Consider the following 21,207-nt stretch of genomic DNA (forward strand, 5'->3'; position numbering starts at 1 on the left):
CGCCATGTCCGTGGTGCATCAGCCATGTCTGTGGCCGTTTCCAGTGTTGCCAAGCGAAGAAATTGACAGCTAAACTTTTCAACGAACACCACCTATAGCTTCAACTATGGAATTCTGTATGTTCACACAGCCGTAATAGTGACTGGCGGTTTATTGAACCGGTGTTGCAAAAGCGTGCACAGCGTGCAGTTTCACATAACACCTTGCACTTGTGTGGCCTTGGGCGGCGTTATGTCATTCCTCCCTCCCTAGACCAGACGGGCGTCTGCCCTCTGGAGGTCGCAGCCATTGAGCTGTATGAGGGATGGACGAGGGTGCATCTTCGGATGATTCCGGTACTTCCTTGACACAAAAGGACCATTCGCAAATCCCCGCTTTGTTGGTTGTTGCGAGGAGTGTTCTGCCTGGCTTGCTGTTCTGCGTATGCGATCCATATGGCACCATACTACTTCTCCAGTGTACCGTTTGATAAGCCATGAATGGGGACTGACGAGATGTAGAAGCTCGCCTGGAATCCAGTCTGGTTTCTTTCGGAATTGGCGGGTCAGCACACTGTCTCCCTTGGAGAAGAGTCGTGCTTTGCCCAGTCCACTGTCTGTTTCCTTTATTTCATTTCCCATCGAGGGTTTCAGTAGGTCGAGCTGGTGGAAAAGTTATCGGCTGAACGTAGCTTTTGCGGGTGTTGTTTCCATTCCACTATGGATTGCCGTATGCTGCCGAAACAAAAAGCGGGAAATCCGGCATTGTAGTTTGTGTTGTCTTGAAGCAGTGCCCTCTTAAACTCAGCAACATAACACTCCACTTTTACGCTCGTAGCAGGATGGTACGCTGCAGATGTTATGGCTTGTACTCCATTTGCAGTGTAGAATTCCTTGATTTCACTTGAGACGAAAGCAGTTCCACTGTCGGACAAAACTTCTTTCGGTAAGTCATATGTGGCAAACAAGCTTCGTAGCACGTTAATAACGGCTTCCGATGTTGCTTGTGTCATGTGATGAACTTCAACCCATTTGGTATAGGCGTCCACTACAACAAGGTAGGTATGTCCGTCAATAGGACCCGTAAAAACATGTAGCATGTGCCATGGCGTCTGTGGGACTTCCCAAATCAGAATTGGAGCCTTTGGCGGATTTCGCTGAGTTGCTTGGCATTCGGGGCAGAGTTGTACTGTCTTCTCTATCTCTTTGTCAATACCTGGCCACCATACGTTTCCTCCGTGCGCTTTTCTTCATCGTGACAATGCCCTTGTGCCCTGCGTGAAGTAGCTCCAAAATATGGGGCCGTGCAGCACTTGGTACAATGACATGTGATTCCCCAACTGAGGCACTCCATGTGGGTTGCAAGTTCCATTGACCTCTGTAGTACGGCGTGAACTCGTCTCCTGCTAGCTTGTCCACTGTGCAGTCTTGAACAGCATTGTACACACGACTTAGAATGTTGTCTTGCTGCGTGAGACCAGCAATCTCTGTAGCTGCAAATGGTAGTCTTGAAAGAGCTTCAAACATCAAGATGTCACCAGGTGGCCTTATGGCCTTGGTTCGTATTCGCTGTCAGGTAGGGCAGACTACTTAACGCATCGGCATTTCGGTGGCTCTTTCCGTGCGAGTAGATCAGGTCGTAATCGTAAGCACTGAGCTTGATGACCATCTGGCCATTCGTGGGGACAGCTGTTGAGCTATGAGCTTAGGGCCCAATATGCCAAGCAGAGGTTGGTGATTGGTGATGAATGTGACCTTTCTTCCAGCAATGTACTTGTGCAATTTTTGAGCAGCAAAAGCTATTGCAAGTCCCTTTCGGTCAAGCTGGGTGTAATTCCGCTCTGCTGGTCCTAGCATTCATGCAGCAAATGCGATGGGGGCCTCTTTGCCATCGTCATCACGTTGAGAAATAAGACCGGCTCCCGCACCATAAGGTGAAACGTCGCAGGAGGTTAGAAGCTCTTTTCTCTCGTCCGTTTTTCAATTGCTCAAATGCTTCCTGGTACATAGTGTTCTTCTGAGGCAGCTTGTATAGGCAACAGGAGATGCTCACCCGGTCCTTCAGGAATCGGTTGTAGAATGCAAATATTCCGAGAAATGACTGTAGAGCTTGCCTACAAGTTGATGCTTGAGCATTGACGATAGCCTTTACCTTCTCCTGGGTTGTGTGAACTCCTAATCCATTGATTCGGTGACCTAGAAAGAACACTTCGTTGACTCCACAACAGCACTTGTCCTTTCGAAGACGAAGGTTGTGTTTGCCCAACTGATGCAGCACTTCTTCCAGGTGGGAGTAGTGCTTGGCGGCACCTTATCCCATCCACGTTGCTAATTGTAATGTTCACATAGCCATAATAGTGGCCAATGGTTTATTGAAGCGGCGTACAAAAGAATACATCTACACTTCAGGCTTTCCGAGTTCGGACTGCGCAGTGGAGAGTGCGGCCGACATATTGTGTTCACTGACACACTGCTTGCTTATTGCACCAGAAAGGCGACACCGGGAATTTGCCAGAGTGGTGTGGCGACAGCACGCTTGGCGTGCAGTGTCACATAACACTTCGCACATGTGTGGCCTTGGGCGGCGGTATATGTCAAATTCATTGTCCTGATCACATGTTCACTAAAGCTGCAAATTTTGCTTCTCAGGTTGTTCTTTTTTTAATACTTAGGGTACCAAGAGCACACCAGCAACCTTATAGCAACACAGAATGTACAGGCAGGCCAAAATAATAAGCGAGAACAAAAATTTGAACCTGAAAGAAAAACTAAAAAAAAAACTGCTTTATGAAAGTAAAATCAAGATGTCCTACTGCCACTGTACCGTGCCTGCTTTTGCCACCAAGCCATGCCAATATTCTAAATTCAATTTCGGGGGGTTTTAGGCGCCAGAGCAGAAACTGGGCTATGAGGTGTGTTGTAGTGAAGGGCTATGGACTACTCTAGACCACTTGGGGATCTTTTAACATGTGCTGAAATATCAACACGTGGGCATATTTCGGCTCCACCAGAAAAACTGCTTCCGCGGCAGGGATCAAGCCCATGTCCTTGGGCTCAGCAGCATAACGCCTTAGCCACTGGGCCACCACGGTGGATATTCCAATACTGTGCCTAATAAATGATGCACCTCGAGCACCTTGGTTCGTGATTTCTTTTGTTTACCATCATGTTTAGACTGTACAAATGGTTACTGACATGGTTAGAATGGTTGGAACATTCAGCCTCTGCAACAGAACCGGGCCCCAAAACACACACACATTCAGTTTGAACGCTTGAAGAAATGCCGATAAAAACAGACTACGCAGCAAAGCCGTTATTTGCCACGCGGTTCTGCAAAACACCAGACAGTCTGCGGCCACCTCCACTGTTGCAGCGTGTGCAGGCTGCGAGACTTACCAATGACAACCTCCCAGTTCTTGACTTCTTTGGTGACTTCGTATGCACAGCGCATCTCCGAGTACGTCATGCCGCCAATGACGAAGACAATCAGGCGGGGCACATTCTTCACATTCGGAGTGTTCTTGTCCTTGTGCCAGTGGCCATAGCGTTGGCTGCAAGTGCGTACACATCGTCAGTGCCGGGGCACGACAACACAGCTGGCAGTCAAACACTTACAGTCGAAACTCTGCAAGGCATTTCGCAAAACCTGGATTTTTACGGGTCACCTGGCTAGTTTACAACAGGTTTTATACAATGCATTTCGTAATGAAACCTATGCAAGGCATTTCGCAAAATCTGGTGGTGCTTTGAGGTGGGCTACGGAGCACACATCCAACAGCCCTCGGTTGTCGGTCCCTTTAAGAGCCCTCACTGTTCAACTTGATTTCAGCAACGGCTTATCACACACACCTGAGGCCAACAGGCTGGCTACTGTGCAACAGAATGGATGCCAACAAAACAGGCCCTACAGCCCCTTCAGCTTCCCCAAATCTCGGCAGGTGAGAAATACGGGGCAATGATTACCTTGTTGGTGCAGACCTCCCATACCCCGTGGGGGGCACGCGTCCTCCACTCAAGTAGGGGAAGTGCTTCACGTCAAGCTTGTCCTCAATGGCATCCTGCAACAAGGCACCGAACACGGCCCCAAGTTACAGAAAAGAATGGCACAAATGTTTTCATCTTTTCTTCCAAGCATGTCATAAACAGCACCACTCAGCCAAATTCATCCCTTTGTACCCTGGCTCCACTTCGCGCAACCCATTTTTTATATCCTCAAACATTCCACTTTACGTCTCTCATAAAATGTGCCATTGAAACCAAGCACAAAAAGCTATTGCACTTGCCCAGCTCTCAAATGCATCTACAGTTAGTTCCACTCCAGCAGGTTGTTTTGTTCTTCCTCGCTGTCCCGTTTCCACAAAGGCTCAGTTTCACAAAGTACCCCGCTGTCAGGCGTCCCCAGTTGCCACGATTTCTGAAAGCTACGCGGCCAAAATCATGCAATGCAGTCAGCCTGGTCAGCTAGAATAAAGGAATCCAATAAAGGCTTATGTTTGGGTAGACCAGCCTTCAGAGGATGCGGCTTTCCGATCGATATGTCAAATGACGGCAATGACTAGAGTTTCATGCAGATTTGCACAGTGCTCCTATACCCTACGTGCTTTTACATTAAATTTTGAAAGGGATTTTTATTTCTGCTTAATATAAGTGACATAATTTGAAATAGCTGGGCCCAACATACACAGTTCTATTGTGTCACCTGTTGTTGTTGCATAAAGGCCCAGGCAGACAATGTCTTTAAACGCCTCGTTCATTCAGGTAGCTACGCTATTCAAGTGCTGGTGTGCTTGCTTACTCTAATCGCGTGCATTCTGAAGAAACTACCTAAGTATAAAATAATCTGGAGGAGACCTATGGCACAAAAGCAGAATTAAATGAAAACAGAGGCAAGAGTGCACAATGTAGAAGTTGGGCGGCACTTGCATTCCCAAAACCACCAGAGTTAGAAGCAAGCAAAGCTCTTACAGATGCCGCTAAATAAATTGAGGCCACACAAACAAGAAGTCGATTGCTCGATAGTATTTCTTTAAAGGCTGCTGCACACTGCCTCGGAGATACACTACTGTACAGCTTGGAGATAAACTAGCCACCGAGAACCATAGGGAAACGATTTGTTGTTGAGTACGCCCATACTTGGCCTGGCGGCTATTGCGTAAGTACTGCTACTACACCCTTCTTAGTTCATACGATGTGCAGCCACCGTAAGCGTGCCCAGCTGTGTCGCAAGGCCGCACTACCAGTTTCCAGCTCCCAAGGAAGGAGGGTGCACGTGACGACCACCCACCCAACGGGTGCAGGCATAAGCAGCGCCTCTCACCTCCATGATGTCCTTCAGCACCGGAGTCCAGCGAGACATCTGGTACGTCTGTTCAGTTATGCGCTCCTTGCGGGGCACGTGGTACACCTTCTTGCGGCTGCCCTGCAAGGCCACGCAGCACGCGTCACGCCACCGCCCGGCCCCACCACAGGCGCACGCATTCCTCCTCCTCCTGCCGACTATGCAGTGGTGCACCCAATTGAAGAAGAAGAGAAAAATACGTGCCAGACCACCAGTCCCCCACCCAGAAGTGTGCACTTACTTCTCCACTCCTTTAGGCTATACTCAAGTCCCCTGCAAAGCATGCAGCCTGTGCTTGTTAATGCTGCCAGAACTGGTATTGTAACACCTTTGAAAGCTGTAAATCTGCTTTAACAATTCCTTACAGAAAATTTTCAGCATTTCCTCGTTCTTTGCTTTGAGCATGAATTTAGTGCTTTTATTTTTTGTTGCAGGCAGCATCTAATCAAACCGGGTGAACAGTATGCCAGACAACCAGGGCTTCCACTTGAAGCTGTACGCAAGTAAAGTGGGAGATTTGTCCACGACAACTAAGGTCTTAAGATGCCCAGGAACAAAAATGCTCATAAATTCAGTTCAAAGAGACCGTAAGAAAAAAAGAGGTATATGTCTTATTTTGCAGCAAGCTTTTTACCAGTAACTTTTACGCCAATAAAGACAGAACTGTACATACATGTACCACAAGGAGAGCTGGAAATTAGGCTCCGTGCAGGCCGCAATCTCATGATATAAAACGAAAATACCTCCAGCGGCATAAGGAACTAGCGTGTGCGAAGGCCTGGTATTGAGAACGTGAACTGCTAGTGCTGCCACTGCGCTGGGCTAAAATCAACCAGTTTTGCAACCCCCCCGTGAGGTGCAGTAAGGCAAAAACCATGGTTGTATGACATTCCATTCATCAACACAAGGCAATTAAGTTCTTAACTTCCGAGAGCAAGCCAATCAATCAAGCTAGCATCTAGGCTAGTTAGTACTGTCACTTTCAACGGGCCAGCTGGAGCAGCTAGGCAAGGATGCCAAAAAAGAGCCGACAGGAAGACGCGTTCTCTCTTTTCGACGGCCTCGTCTTGCCCCTCAAACTGGCCCATCCCAGAGGCAAGCCAGTGTGGTGCAGTGTGCCAAATCCAGTGCCAACTACGACCACCCTACAAACTACATTGCACCCACCCACCAAAGTGCACCACCACATCACCAGAAGTCACCACTGGAAACACGCAAAAAGAGACCAGCAAACAACCTGTGCTCGTAATGTAACAATGTGCGCACCAGAACACCACCAGGGCAAAGGGGCTCCACAAGTGACAACACTACGCTGGCCAAAGGTCTCAACTTGTGCTAGCATGCAAGCTATCGCGGTGGGCACAGCTAGGTACCATTTGAGGAAAGGAAAAAACAAAAAATTTATTACTCCTTCGAGGCACGTTAGACAACAGCTGCTGAAACAAACACTAGAAAAACAAGATTTCACTAGGTGCCAACCTAGGGAGGCATAAAATGTGTAGCGTGACATTGCCTCCATAGCCCTCAACAGGCTAGGCCCTTGCACTCTTTTAATATGCAGCTTGACCTGGCATTATTGCGTGCAAACCTAGCTTTTGTCTTCTTCCTTTTTCAAGGAAGATTACTGTGGCTCTAGTTTTCCCAAGGTATATAAAGTGAGCTACAAAAATGCAAATGTGTAAAACAATGGTACCACACTGAAATACCGTTCCTGAGCAACTGTGTCATCTAGACAGAGCACAAACGCTTAACGCTTCAGCGATATACCACAACTAAACTACACGACTGACCTGTGTCACTTATGCAACTTTACCACTACGTGCTAAGACTAGTACACAATGCTTGCGTCTACGCCCTAAGCAGTCAACTCGCTACAACGCACTACAAACCCGCAAATCAACGTGCTTTCTAAAATGTTTTTTTCCCCTGCACACCTTCATTGATTCCTCCTCCTTTCAATGCATCGACACTCGTTGAATGCAAAAAAAAAAAAAAAAAAAAAAAAAAGAGAGAGGCTAGACTGGAAGTCTTTTTGCAGCGCTCTGGCTGGTGGACTGTGGAGAAGAGGGGCTCAGCAGGCCAGACATTTGAGACCCCTGGCCAGGGGAGGCAAAACTACGGCTGCCGCCTACATCCACACACAAAGCAGCACCGGAGAGATGTCTACGCAGAACACGATGGGCTGAGAGAAGACCAAACCACCGACTGACTACTGGGACAGGGGGAGGGGAGGCTCTCTATACACTGGGAGACACACACCGGGAGGCTTCCCACAGCGCACTGGCGCACGCGCAAAAAGAAAACAAGACACGAGAAGAGGTGAAGCTGAATGGCAGTGGCAGCAGCAGCAGCAGAGGGGGAGGGGGACGCTTTTGTGCCTCGTGGATGTGTGCCGGCAGACGTCATCACAGACACACACAGGGCACCCCAGTGCCGCAGGCAGCGCGCAGAGAAGAAGAGACAGAGCAGGCATGTGGCCCCCAGTTGGTACCGCCGCGCAACGAGAGAGAGAGAGAGAGAGAGAGGAACAAAAAAGTGGTGACGTACAAGTCCCAGAACTTCATTGGTAAACTGCTGAGATAACAGTAGTGGGGTGTGCGAGTTGAACGGTGGCAGTTTCTCAACCTCTCGCTGCTGGAAACAAAACTTGCACACATGTAGTCAGGCGCTCCGGGGGGGCCATCGACGGTCATCACATCACTGTGCACGCTTCACTCAAACAACCGACACACACTCCTCGTAGCAAAACAGCCAACACTCTCACTCCCAGGACTACGTGCAAAGCCTGGCGAGATTGCTGACCTGTTGTTGCAGGTGGGGGCATGCCCATTGCAGCCCCTTTCAGCACTCACACGAAAAACTTGACAATCAATTTCTCCACACGAATTCATCTGCACTCACATTTCGCAAGTACTTAACAATCTGAATATGGTCAATGTCTTTTTAACTTTTAATGGAGAGCTGGACTAGAGCGCTAGCTAGATTTGTTCTCAATAAATTATAGTTCTTTGCTCATCACAATGCGTTGTGCATTTTCAAAAGAAGGTATGCACACCAACAAAACTAATCGAACTACTGCCAAATTTTCTGCAAAAAAAAAAAAAAAAAAACACTAACCACGAAAGGATATTTATGTGCAAAGCTAGAGTGCAACTTTCCATTGAAAAATTTTGTAACATTGTTGCAGGACTGATGCAAACAGACTGTACGCAAATGTCTACCCTCCCTTTATACACTTCTTCAATTGCATGAAAGCTGCAGCTCACTCAGATGAGTTCCTCTGTTATACTCAGTAAGAACAGCAGATGCCGCCAACATGCCCACACCCACTGAGTTTCATGCTAATGTATACTAGGGGGAAAACTGCTGCTTAAGTGCCCTGCCCCCCCTAGGGGGCCATCATACTTGGCCTCGTTTGCAACATGGCTTCCTTTCGCTCCTGATGTCAAAAGCAACAAGAAGAATAACATTTCTTCTAGTTCATCTTGCATGAAGCTTTCAAAAATCCTTGAAGTGCAGCTTGCATAGACACCAGCGCCTGATTTCCCTCTAGTACAGTAATCCCTCGTTAACTCGAAGTCGTAAAATCCGCTGAAACTTTCGAGATAAGCAGGGTTTCGAGTTTTAAGCGAAATGCCGAAAATTTGTGGCCACATCCCTGAAATAAGACGTAGTGCTGGGAACAAAAGCTCCACTGCACAGTAGGGGAGCTTTCATGATAAAGGCAAGATAATTGGCAGGAAAAACGAATGTTTGTTATTGCGATGAAAGAGCTGCATGATGCTCGCCTGTTTCGCATTCGCATCTGGTGCCAGAAAGTTTTCTCGGGCTGCTCAATGCATCGCATTGATTCTTCATTGCCGTCGCTACATCCTACCTTTATTCAAAGCAGGTGCAGCATGTGTGTTTCTGGGATTGTAGGCATTTCTCGAGGCTCCTCGTCGTCCGCATGACTATCTGCGTCGTCAACCGCTATCTCAATGATGTAGGCATTGAACATCATTCTGGTAACAGGGACATCAGCCTTGTACACCGTGTACTCCGCCCAAATTTGCCATTCACACGTTCGGTGAGTAGTGAGAGCTAGGCATTCGAACGGAGACCTTATCAGCTGCCTGTAGCAGACTTAGCCTTGTGTCCTCTCTGTTGACTTTTCGAGACATCTGTGGTCCCCCCCAAAAAACGTTTCGGGATAAAGGGGAGCAAACACATGGCGCCTATGGGAGGTAAATGCATGGCGAGGGAAAGTTTCAACTTAACCGATATTTTGAGATAACCAAGTTTGAGTAAACGAGGGATTGCTGTATATATTAGTATGAAACTCTATGGCCCACACAAGACAACTTAGACCCCGTGTTGCCTGGATTTCTGAAGCACCAACCTTATCCTTGTCTAAGAAAGAAAAAGTTTTTACTCAGCATTTCAATTTTATGTCACAATAACACAAATCTTGTAGTATGTACAAGGCTGATTGATGCTCTGCTTCACGTAATTTGTAAAGAGAAACCTTGCATTAATTTTTTTCTGGTTGGTGCAAATCAGCATGCGTCAAATATTTTAACGGGGTCACAAAGACAAAATACGCATACACAACCTTGTTAAATTTGAAAGAAATGGCCTTGGCAACTCACTCAACTCAATTACAGCCATGAAGGATGTTTTTTTTAACCAGAATATAAATTTCGCACTACACAACATCAGCAGTGACATAATAAGGGGAACAATAAAAAATATGTGCATTAACTGCATGCTAGCTTTCAACTAACACACGATTAAGTGGAACTAGAGGCACCTACACGCAGTCATGTTTCTTGGCAGTGCCGTTGTCTGGCGGCTGCCAATCGCATGAACAAGTTGGCCAACAAGTCATTGTTACGTCATAGCCCCCCCCCCAGGAAAGTGGCTAGTGATTCACCACTGCTCGTTTCGTCTCCCTCAATATCTAGGTTAGATGATGGAAGTTTGCGTTTCAATTGGCACCACTGTTACTGGGTCAACCCAGTATTACGAATAAACCGAACTTGTATTTCGTATTTGTCTTCATGGCCCCTTCAAGCAAAGGCAAAGGTTATTCAATTTTTACTACAAGAACTCGCCGCTTTTTCAGTGTTTATTCATCAACAAAAAAAATGTATTCTCTTATTTAAAAATTGAGGAAATGAGATGAAATCTGCACCTCACTTCAGTCCTACATTTTTTTCCCCCCAACACAGTAAAATGTCACACAATAATGTGAGCAAGTTGGCTGAAGCCATTCTAGCAAAGATTGTAAACGCTGCCAAGCAAAGGGTTCTTGAAGAATTGTTCACACATTCCAAAACACATTTTTATACTGCACCCTGTTAAAATAAGCCTCGCCAACCTGTACTCAAGCTGTGACCTCACAGATCACAGGGCAGGTAGTCAATGGCCTGGGCGAGCAGCACCCATCTTTACGTTATCGCCATTTAAGTTCACTGCGCTGTTCCCATCTAGTGCTGTCTATTTTTCAACAAGATAGGGAAATCTCTTGACATAGAAACTTATTTGTTTCAGTCTTTATGGCGCCTTCAAAACAAAACTCGGAGGCAGTTGTGCAGAGGAAAAAAAAGCAGGCAGTGCAAGCTGGTGGACACAATGCAAGCAAGATAAATACGCTTGCTAGTCTAGTTAAAAAAGAAGAGAGATTTCACACAACACACAACCACTGACACTCTTAACTGCACTGGAATAAAAAAAATCATTTCGTACAAAATGCAAAGAAGGAGACCATGCCACTGCAGTGTTTTTTTTTTTTTTTCAACTCAGATAAGCTGGTTGGAGAAACACATTTTTCTCGACACGTATTCATCAAAATTTCTTGCTGGCTGCCAATTGGAACGCACTACTCTTCAGCGCATTTCTGACGTGATTCTACACACCAAACTAACTTGCAGTTCTCACACAGCTTTGACTGTAAATAATAGCAGGCTGTTGTCACTAGTTAATGCAGTATTCCCTGCATAACAAAAGACACTCACTTTGAACAGAAAATGACCTATAGTGCCGTTCCGTGAAACAGTGCAACCGCCACCAACAAATAAAAACACACACACAAGACAGACAGCAAGAACACTATAGACACTGCCTTGTACTTGACAAAACTGCAGAAGGAACAAATGAAACTGTGCTGCTACATAATCGAACATCCAGAGGGACTCTGAAACTGAACTCAACAACGCCAACGTTGAAAAATATCAAAACATCAGTGAATATGGAAAACAAACATTGAAAAACATTAACATTGTGCTTAGCAGACTTTAGTAAGTTCACGCAAGGTTCAACGGCGCGTCAATAGTAAAAAAAAAAAAAAAAACAGCCATACAATGATTTCCGCTGGTTTGAATGAAACAGGTACTTCAATTCTATACCCCCTAACTACCCCGTTGTCTCAATTGTGCCTGTTATTCAGTCATTTTTTTTTTAAGATAATATAAAACCAGGTGCAAAAGAGCAACTAACACCTTCTAGACAACAAAACTGCTGCTACCAAAACCTGTACTGCAAAAAAAAGAAAAAAAAAAGAAACACTGGTTTTATGTTATCCTTACAACACCTGAGACACTGGTGCCTCTATAAATGCGCAGCCAAAATAGGGGCCCTTCTAAAGACGCTTTCAAAGGAAATGTCACATACTCCATAACCACGCCACACAGCATAAAAAAATACGAATGCTGGAAGAACATAGCCACATATTTCTTTTTCAAAGCATGCATGCATACAACTGCTGTAAAAGAGAATGCATGAACATGAGTGAGTCGAGTCGGAAGGTGAACCGCCCACCACAAAAACTTTTAAGCAGAGTTTAAAAAAAAAAGAACTTACATCGGTCACGATGTTCACCCCAATGTGTGCCATGTTGGTGATGATGCACTTCTCTGTGGCTGGTATCTGAGCGTGCTGAATCAGCTTAGTCAGATTTTCTTCAGAGATACCTGCATACAGAGGTAGAAAAAGTTCAATAAGCATTACTCTAGAAAAGGACCAAAGCGTGTGCTCACTTATACAAACTGAACATCAATAAGAAGAAATGTTGGCTACAACTTTGTCACAGGGTGCACCTCTCGTAGTTGCAAACATATCATCTCGCGCCAAAGAGAAACACCTCACAAATTACGCTTTCAGTCAAGAAATTTCAATGGGGAGATTCTCAACCACTCGTAGTCACCCTTGCCACTGTGAACTCGCACGCAGCCCTCATTCTTAATAAATGCCCGTGGGCCAACTTGCAATCATGACCAAAGCAGCAAAGTAGGCGAATAACGATGCCCAGCATAGGACCTGACTCAAAAAAATGCTGCCCCTACTGTGACACCATGCAATGCAAGAATGACGTTTCCCACTACTGAATGTCGCAGCGCAGACCTAACGTTGTATTTGACTGGTCACTTGAGCACCCTGGAGGAGTACTCTGGAATGTGGCTGCACATTCAGGTGGTCAAAATCGACCGCTCGAAGCATGTTCAGTTGATCATCTCAGAGCATCAACCTCCAACTTGAAGCGCCTTCAACTGCTCTGACTTCGAAGTGTGTGCACTGTCAAGATCAGGAGGCGAGCGGGTCACTTGACACCGGCCACTGCATTGGTCACCCACCAAGTTGGATCATTCCCGCACCTTTACGACCACTGCACCGAGGCCCAGCCAACAGTTCATCACCAGACTATTTAGTCGGACGTGTTTGATTTTTTTTTTTTTTGCTTTTCCCGCAAACACGTTTTGCGTACACAACAGTCGTCCTGATGCAGCTGTGGATACCACCCGCACAATGCGGCCACCGGTGACAACATGGCATCAGCCGTGAGCGGCATAGATAGCTCCGGCGACTGCTGAACCTGCCTCAAGGTCCAAAGTTTCACATGCAGGAAAGGAGCTGATAATGTGGCTAAAAATAGCAGCACAAATCGTCACCACGGTCACTTATGAAAGCGGCAATCAAAGATCCGCCGTTGTCGTGAGCCTAAACACCTCTAGGCAATCCAGCCAGCTGCTTCTAACGCTATGAAACCTGTTGGAAATGACGCCCCAGGCGTGCGTCACCCCAGCAGCACGAGTACCCAGGAGGCCCCTCCCACTGCCGTGCGTGTCAAGCCCCCACATAACCAAGGTAACCTGGCTTTTATTTCACTTCGTTTACTCAACAGAACACCCTGGATGAAGTATGGACGACCTGCAATGTGCAGAACATACTTCAATTTTTAGAATTTGGTCTCATTTATTCTGCCGACTGAACAGTTCGGGGAGCGGCACTCAGCAAATGGACATCAGCTCAACATCACCCCATGGTAAGAATAAGAATGTGAAATATCCGAGTGTCTTCGATGTTCTTTAGGAACTCGTGACACCACTTCACATGTATGGCTCGGTGAGCGGAGACAAGGTGCTGGCAGCATTCACAAACTCGTGCACGTAGCCGGAGCTACAGACGTAAATGCTCACCATAATGGCCCTCTTGCCAAAAGTACAGGTTCACGTGTGGGAAAGGAGCTGGTAATATACCCTATAATCGCAACAGAAGTCACCATTCAAGCCTGTATCGAAAGCAGTCATAAAATATCCACTACGATGATAAGTCTACATGCCTTCAGGAAGCTCAGCCGCTCAGTTTCGGTTTCAGAGCAATCAAAGTAATGCCTCCGCCAGCCTCCACAGTGTTTTGATGTCTGCACGAAACGGTGAGTAGTGGTGTGGTTCTGTCCCACACGTCTTCCAGGCTTGAAGCAATGGAAACCGAAACTGGCGATTTTCAGGCTGCTCTATAAAATTAATTGTGTGGAGCTCAAGTATTCAAGATGGCTTGGCCATAAAGCATCAATAAAATCAATAAAAAGGGAACATAATAATCTGGTATCAGTATTTCTTTAAAATGTGCAAACTTTGCACACAACAGCACAAGTATGCTAACCATGAAACTATGAAAGCTGCCCATCTTAATGCTGTGTAACATGCCTTTTATTGCAACATAAAAAAATGAAAGCAGAACTGGAAAGAAATTGTAGCTTTAAAAATTTATTTATAAATACAGATTAAAGCATTGCCTGCCATCAAACAAAAGCCAAAAGAGCTACTGAAGTACGATGTTTCAGTTAAGTCAACAAGTCATTCAGCATTTAGTGCCCTTAGTACTTTGTATTCATGATAGTACTATAATCTACCAACACAGGCCAACTTGCCTTTACACCTTAGGGTCTCTCTAAGAGTGCGCAAAACCAATCCCTCAACTGCCACACCGGGAGAGCCCTACCATTTTTGGAGAGTATGTAGAGCAAGATGATCCGGATCTTGTCAAAGTTGGACACGGTGGTGTCCAGCAGGATCGGCACAATGTTCCGCATGGGGTCCTTGATCTTTTCACCCTCTGCATCCGTGCCCATGGCCAAGTCCTGGGAACAACCAGAGGCAAACACAATGACAATGCCACCACTGGCATTTCACACTACAGACAAGCATGGCTTGAACTGTGGCAGTAGCGTGGGCCTAGTCACCTAAAAACGCGACTGTTAGAAGTTAGGATTCTTTTGTGGTTGTGAATCACAGCTGGAGCTTGAGAAACAAATTGAACTCTACAACGTCCCACTACAAGCAAAGCAAAAAAAAAAAAAAGGTGTTCTCAGAAGGAGTTACAGTGAAAGCTTGTTAATTTGGATCTCTAGGGAGCACAAAAAATGTACGAATTATCCTAATGCCGAATTATCGAATGAACGGCAAAAACAGCCTATTTATCATTCTTTTACATGTACCTTTACTTTGCGAAGAAGTCGATGATGCTAGTTCGTCTTTTGGCGGATAGATTGGCGGAAAGAACAAGCTTTCAGACGTGTGACAATCCGCACAGAGCAAGAGTATTGCATGGAGCATCATAGCAGAATGCTTCCAGAACAGCGAGTTTCCTTCCTTTGTTTCCTTTGCAATACGATGCACACGGAATACGACATCGCACGGGCCCTCTTATATTGGAAGCCTCATGCTCCCCACCGAGTGCATCGTTGATGATCTCGTCATCGCTTTAACTAGTCTGTGAAAACAACGCCATCCTCACTGAAAACGTTGTCAGCAGCTGAACTTCGGAGGCATGTGTCCGAATTAAGCAATGTGCGCGTAAATTTGTGCTGAAATAATGAAGGTCCACGGCCATAGAGCAGTGTGCATTTTTGAAGGGAGGGAGTAGGGACGCCGAAGTTCTGAATTAACGAGAGCCAAATTAACGAGGTTTTACTGTACTGCAAAATGCTGGACTACAAAGTCAAGATTTAGACAAGGCAAGGAGGAAAAGTACATTCTAACTGTGATCTATGAAACGCCATAAAAATAGGAGCATGTGCGTGGCACTGAAAAACAGTACAAGACCATAAGGTGCTGCAAAAACTCCCCACATTAACCTTGCTAAAGAGAACTTCAAAGTGCTTGCATTTTTCTTAATCTAGTCTCTCCTGTTAGACATTCTGGGTGTGAGTGGTGGGAATATTTGTAACCTCCGATAATTTACAAATACTGCTTGCTACTGAATAAGCAGTGCCCTTGTACCATTTGAGGTACATATGAATTTCATTATACATCAGAATTGCCTGAGCTGCAAAGTCTACACATACTTCTCGATTAACCACATATCTGGCACCCTCTTGTCACCTCCTGCAAATGATGCCAAAGGCGTGCAAAAAAAGAAAAAAAGCAAGACTGTGTAAGCATGCCTGAAATGTTCATAAAATTAAGAGAGTCATTGCACGAAATGCACCCGTATTTTGCCCAAGCTCACTTTCTTTGATTTCTGCTGTCACTGTCTATCCAATGACTCTATTATTGTTTGTCAAATCACTCCTTAGGCTACTCAAGACAGTACCATTACGCACATTATTCCACCATGACAGCTACACCACTGACCTCCTTCTTGGTGTTGTGCCAACTTGTATACCCAAACTACATGCACCTGCAACAAGAATCTTCAAGGCTAGGGCATACATGCTCACACGTGAAATTGAAAGACATTTCACTGAGGCGAATGTGCTCGGTTATATATGATAGCATGGCTGATACGCTCCGAACGCTCCCGCCTGCAGCACCCCACACAGACTATCCTGAGCGTAGCCTAGCAACGTGTTTTCTTGCTTGCGTGGCATTCTTTCTCTCTATGACCTTGATTAAGAGGCTTCACACTGCCAATTGAATGCCATTTCCTAGCACACTCTCTTTTTCTGGTTGCCACTGACAGCAGTTACTGGCTCAAGATAATGGGTTGAAAAAACAAAAACAAAAAAAACTGGCATATTTATTTTCTGATAGTGTGCGTGCTTCTGACACGCTTCAATCCTCTAACTAGGTCTAATTTGTTTCCATAAACATGTACTTTAACACAAGTCTGGGCTGTTTTCCCGAGACCATATGCAACTGTCATAGAAGCCCTCACCAATTCGTATCATCCATCACGGCGTGAGTTTGCACCAGTAACGTCTGAAGCTTAGCCAACACATTTCGGCCAGGGAATTTTCGCATTCATATCATCCCGAAATTTATTGCAGCTGTGATTGTATCACAGAGGTACTGTTGTACTTAACTTCCTCACGCCTCGAGCAAGCAGCAAATGTGCAGCACCTTTTTGCAGCCAGTGACAAAGCTACGTAATGGGACTGAGTACAAATTGCCTTTCCATTGCCGCTGCACTTCAAATTATGCCCGAGATTGTTGCATGTCTCAATCTGCACCACCATACCTTGACAGAAGTACTTATGCGGAAAGATATACCAAGCGTAATTTTACCTCCAAGTTTTGTATCTCACACAGCCGCATGACTGGTAGCCAGCTACTTCAAAAACCTAAAAAATCTATTGGGTGTGCTGGAACATTGAGCCTGCTGTAGTTGTAAGTATTAAATTATCAAAATCATGCACCAGTTCTTGATCTAAAATGGCAGAATTATGCCATTAGATCAATCAAAAATATCAGCGTTGATATGGACCTCCCAAACCAGCTTTGTGCCTTTGATAGAACACTGAATAAAAGTAAAAATACTTTGAACTTGAAATTGAACCCGCAGTTGCATAGCCACCACTCAAAGGCCTTGACCAGTAACACGCTGACCCCATATTGATACTCAAAAGACCGACATGATACCCCAAAAGACACGAAACTGACGTGGATTCTGTCGAAGGGCTCAACACTGGGCTCCCCTGTTAGTGAATAGCTGCCTTCAGCCTAACAGAAAGGCCAAAGGAAAGGTACTTCATTTGCCAGTTTGTACATGGTTTATGAAAGCTGGGATAAGCACTAGTTACTGAGAGGAAAATAAAACATTACTGTATTCATGCAAGCACAGTACCACAATTTTACCGCCTAGGTAAAATCGGAACAATCGAAAGATGAAGGGGTGGGAGGTGAGTTCAATCAATTCAGACCTCAGTAATGAGCATTAAACTCCTGAACAACAACTCAGATAGAGAGGAAGAAAAGAAACGGGTATTCTAAATTTGGTTAAAATGGTCATGTTTGAATATGCAGTTCATTACAGCAGTGCCCTAACGGCAACATCACAAACCAGAGATTCATTGAGTTCAAATGCCCACTGAAAAAAAATTCCTAATGAAAAATTACGCAACCCCACTGCCAACTGAACAAGGTGGCCAGAGAGAGAGAGCGACAGAGAGGAGCGCACCTGCTCCACTTTGCAGAGCCGGTCGACGTAGCCCTGGTAGCACTTCATGCAGTCCTCGGCCAGGTGCAGCTGGGTGGAGTACTTGTTCAGCTCCTTCTGGTACTGCGGCATCTTCTTGATCATGGTGGTCAGGTCCTTGAGGCTGGACTTGTCTCCGCTGGACGTCATGCGCTTGCTCTCGATGAACTTCTTCAGCTGCTTGGTCACCGCCCTGCACGACCCCGGGGCAGCAGCCACAAGGTCACGGCCACGCTCGGCCACAGTTCCCTCATCACCACCAGCGCCTCTTTGAGAGAATGACCACTGTTTTACCGAGATTCTCCTTTTTCACTGCTCATGACGGTGCTCTGGGCAGGCCAATGCCGTGGGAAGGCCAACAATCATCACCAGTTATCATTAATCCGCAAATGATGAATGAGTGCTGTATCAAATGCATAATGTGCTTGTTGCCACATTTGACCACAAAGCTTATTCCTACACCTGTATGTTTTTTACAGTCCCTGCCGGGCTATGCCTGCACCAGGAGTGTCTTTTTTTTTATGCAGCATTTTGAGATTGCCAGATGGCACCAAACCGATCCAAAACTGTCACCAAATTACGAAACCTCGCAGTGTCTGTGTGGCGGCCATACATAAAAAGTCCATAGCGTACATCGACCTGTTGTAGAAGCACAGAAAAAAAAAAGGGGGGAATTTAAAGTTGGAGGTTTATGTGCTGAAGCTATGAAGCAACACCAGGCCTATTATGGACTTGTCAAAGCTAATGCTTAAAAAACAGGGGGGGGGGTGTTAAACCACCAAAGCTACACACGAGCTATGGGCGTGCCGTTGTGAAACCACCCGGTAATCCTTAACATGGGCCGAAATCTTGACACACGGGCTTTTTGTGCATGCCTACACCTGAGGAGCAGCCACCACGGCCAGGATCAATCCCGTGCCCTTGGGCCGTAGGGATGCCTATGGGTTAATTTAGACCACTTTGGGATCGTTAATGGGTGCTGAAACCTCGACAAACAGGCATTTTTGTTTTCTGCCTCTGTCTCAAATGCAGCAGTAGCAGCCAGGAATTCGACGTGTGCAGCACAATGCCTTGAGCCAGCGCGCCAGGTGGACAGAGAAGATCTCCCCGGTCACGCCAGTTGAATATTTTGGCTGAGGCTATCATGATTACCATGTCACGGCAAGTCTTGTTGACGTGACACTGGGAAGCAACATGAAAAATCCTCATCTGCATATTCGTGTGGGTGTGTGTGTGCATTTTTCTTTGAAATCAATAAACCTGATTTGATTACTTATAAACTAATAAGAAAATCAAGAATTTTTTTTTTCACGGATAAATCAGAATGTTACCTGTGTGAGATGACAGCTGTCTAATAAATAAAAAAATTGCTTGTGGCACATGTACTTTTTTGTCATTTTTCCCCCCCATCAAACTACAGGATTGAACCATGTATAGACTGGCTCAAGCTACATACTAGTTTAGTTTACATCGTACTTGTTGACCAAGGAATCCCTGCATTCCACGGTCCAAAAATTTTAAACAAATAGACCAAGAGCTACCAAGTGAGTACTACCAGGTTTTGCGAGACATGCAGTACTAGCATGCTGGTGGCCGCCTGCTTGTCTTTCACTCCCTTTTGGTAACCCACAAAAAACAATGAGAGGCTGTGGTCTCGGCCTTCCTAGCCTCACTGACGACACCCTTGCACTGAAGATCGCAGCAGGTGCAGCCTTTGTGTAACAGCAAAGGACTGGGCCAGACTAGCTCTACACAAAGGCAGTACCAAATTCCTCGGGACTCGCGCAGGCTTTGCAACAACAAGCCGAGCTAAAACTGGTGCAGGACGGCAGGTGCATCGTGCAGCCACAAAACGTCCGGTCAGCGTGATGAGAGAAAAGACACACTGTGAGACGACGGCGATGTGTTGGTGGCGCAGCTCGATCCAGAGGTCGTCCTTCTCGTCGAGCAGCACCTCCTTCTCGCGCACATCGTTGCCGCTGGTCGACTCGAACTTGTACACGTCGTTCTCGATGGGCAGCAGGTCGTACGCCATGGCCTGGAAGGTCAGCTCGTGCAGCAGCGGGGACACGCAGTCGAAACCTCGGTCAAGTATTATCAGCTGCGAGCGCATCTTCTCGGGGCCCTGCGAAGGGGCAGCGGAGAACAAAGCGGCACTCTCAAATGCTACCACCCACGTGCCCAACATCTGCGATGTGCTTAGATTGGGCTAAAACAAGTCCTTCAAGCAGTGACTTCACCAGTAATGACCACAGTATGGAAATCAAAAACAGACAAGAGCCCTACGGGCATGCCCAAAGGCCTGACTTCAAGTGATGAGACAAGCGCCAACCTCGGCAGTTGGGCCCCCAAACCATTAATCCCCCCCCCCCCCTTCCCCTTACCCCACCAAGAAGCACCGAATAGTGAATTCTGCTCACCTCTCCCATGGTCGGTTCATCTGCCTTGTAGGCATCCAGTCTTTGATACAGCATCTGAGCCAGGTCCACATTGTGGTCAAAGTCACTGCACCAGAGACGCACACACGTGAGCACATCCTGGCCCACCCCTAACCATGACACAACAGCCAAATGTGATTCACCATGCTTCAGGGAACATTCAGCCCCTGTTTCTCTAGATCATGAAGGAAGGGGCCCCAGTGATTTAGCTACGTACTTTTAAGCACACATTCCACGTGCTGTTAAATACATTTACCAGCTCTTACTGAATTAATTACACCTGATTCACATGCCTCTTTTTTAACTTGCCAGCCACACCGCGAGGCGCTTCATGAGACCAAACAGAATAGGATGTTCTTTAGATATATTAAGAAAGCACTTGATAGGATTTGCCGTGCAGTGAGACATTTTATAACTGAAAAAATGAAAGAGATGTTCAAAAAACTTTCAAATTTCGTTAGTGATGTGTTATGCGCAGGAGTGACGTACTGTGGACCAGCACCAGTTTTTAGTGTGTTAACTGCGTGTTAGCATTCAAGTGATACAATTACCCGGGACTAGAGATGCCACTACAATCGCCCAGTCATGTTTCTTGACAATGGCTTAGGTCAGCGGCTGCCAATTGCACATACAAGTTTCTGCGACGTCGTAGAAAAGTTGCCGGAAAATGGCTGGGGAGTCACCACTGCTTCATATGTTTTTATTAATATCTCCATTATTTGTTTGAAGTTTGTGACAAAATTGGTATCATTGTTATCAGGACAAATAAGTCTCT

At 46.0% G+C, this 21,207-nt stretch overlaps 1 protein-coding gene across 3 annotated transcripts in view; it reads right to left on the bottom strand.

Moving 5' to 3' along the window:
• Positions 1-21,207, bottom strand: part of LOC144143171 (protein ROP-like) — a 30,980-nt gene that overhangs the window by 4,257 nt on the left and 5,516 nt on the right. Inside the window, exons 7-15 of one of the 3 annotated variants that reach the window (XM_077674979.1) lie at positions 20,415-20,499; positions 19,881-20,119; positions 17,977-18,187; positions 14,578-14,716; positions 12,160-12,269; positions 7,864-7,947; positions 5,296-5,397; positions 3,942-4,036; positions 3,375-3,529 (exon numbers count right to left, since the gene is read on the bottom strand). In XM_077674979.1, coding sequence (XP_077531105.1) covers positions 3,375-3,529; positions 3,942-4,036; positions 5,296-5,397; positions 7,864-7,947; positions 12,160-12,269; positions 14,578-14,716; positions 17,977-18,187; positions 19,881-20,119; positions 20,415-20,499 — 1,220 coding nt within the window. Of the gene's footprint in view, positions 1-3,374; positions 3,530-3,941; positions 4,037-5,295; positions 5,398-7,863; positions 7,951-12,159; positions 12,270-14,577; positions 14,717-17,976; positions 18,188-19,880; positions 20,120-20,414; positions 20,500-21,207 lie in introns of all 3 variants that reach the window. The other 2 variants (XM_077674974.1, XM_077674983.1) reach the window with 2 other exon arrangements.

The sequence above is a fragment of the Haemaphysalis longicornis genome, unplaced genomic scaffold, assembly GCF_048455015.1.
Source record: "Haemaphysalis longicornis isolate Haplotype H1 unplaced genomic scaffold, Haemaphysalis longicornis Haplotype H1 scaffold_1, whole genome shotgun sequence".
NCBI lineage: Eukaryota > Metazoa > Arthropoda > Arachnida > Ixodida > Ixodidae > Haemaphysalis > Haemaphysalis longicornis.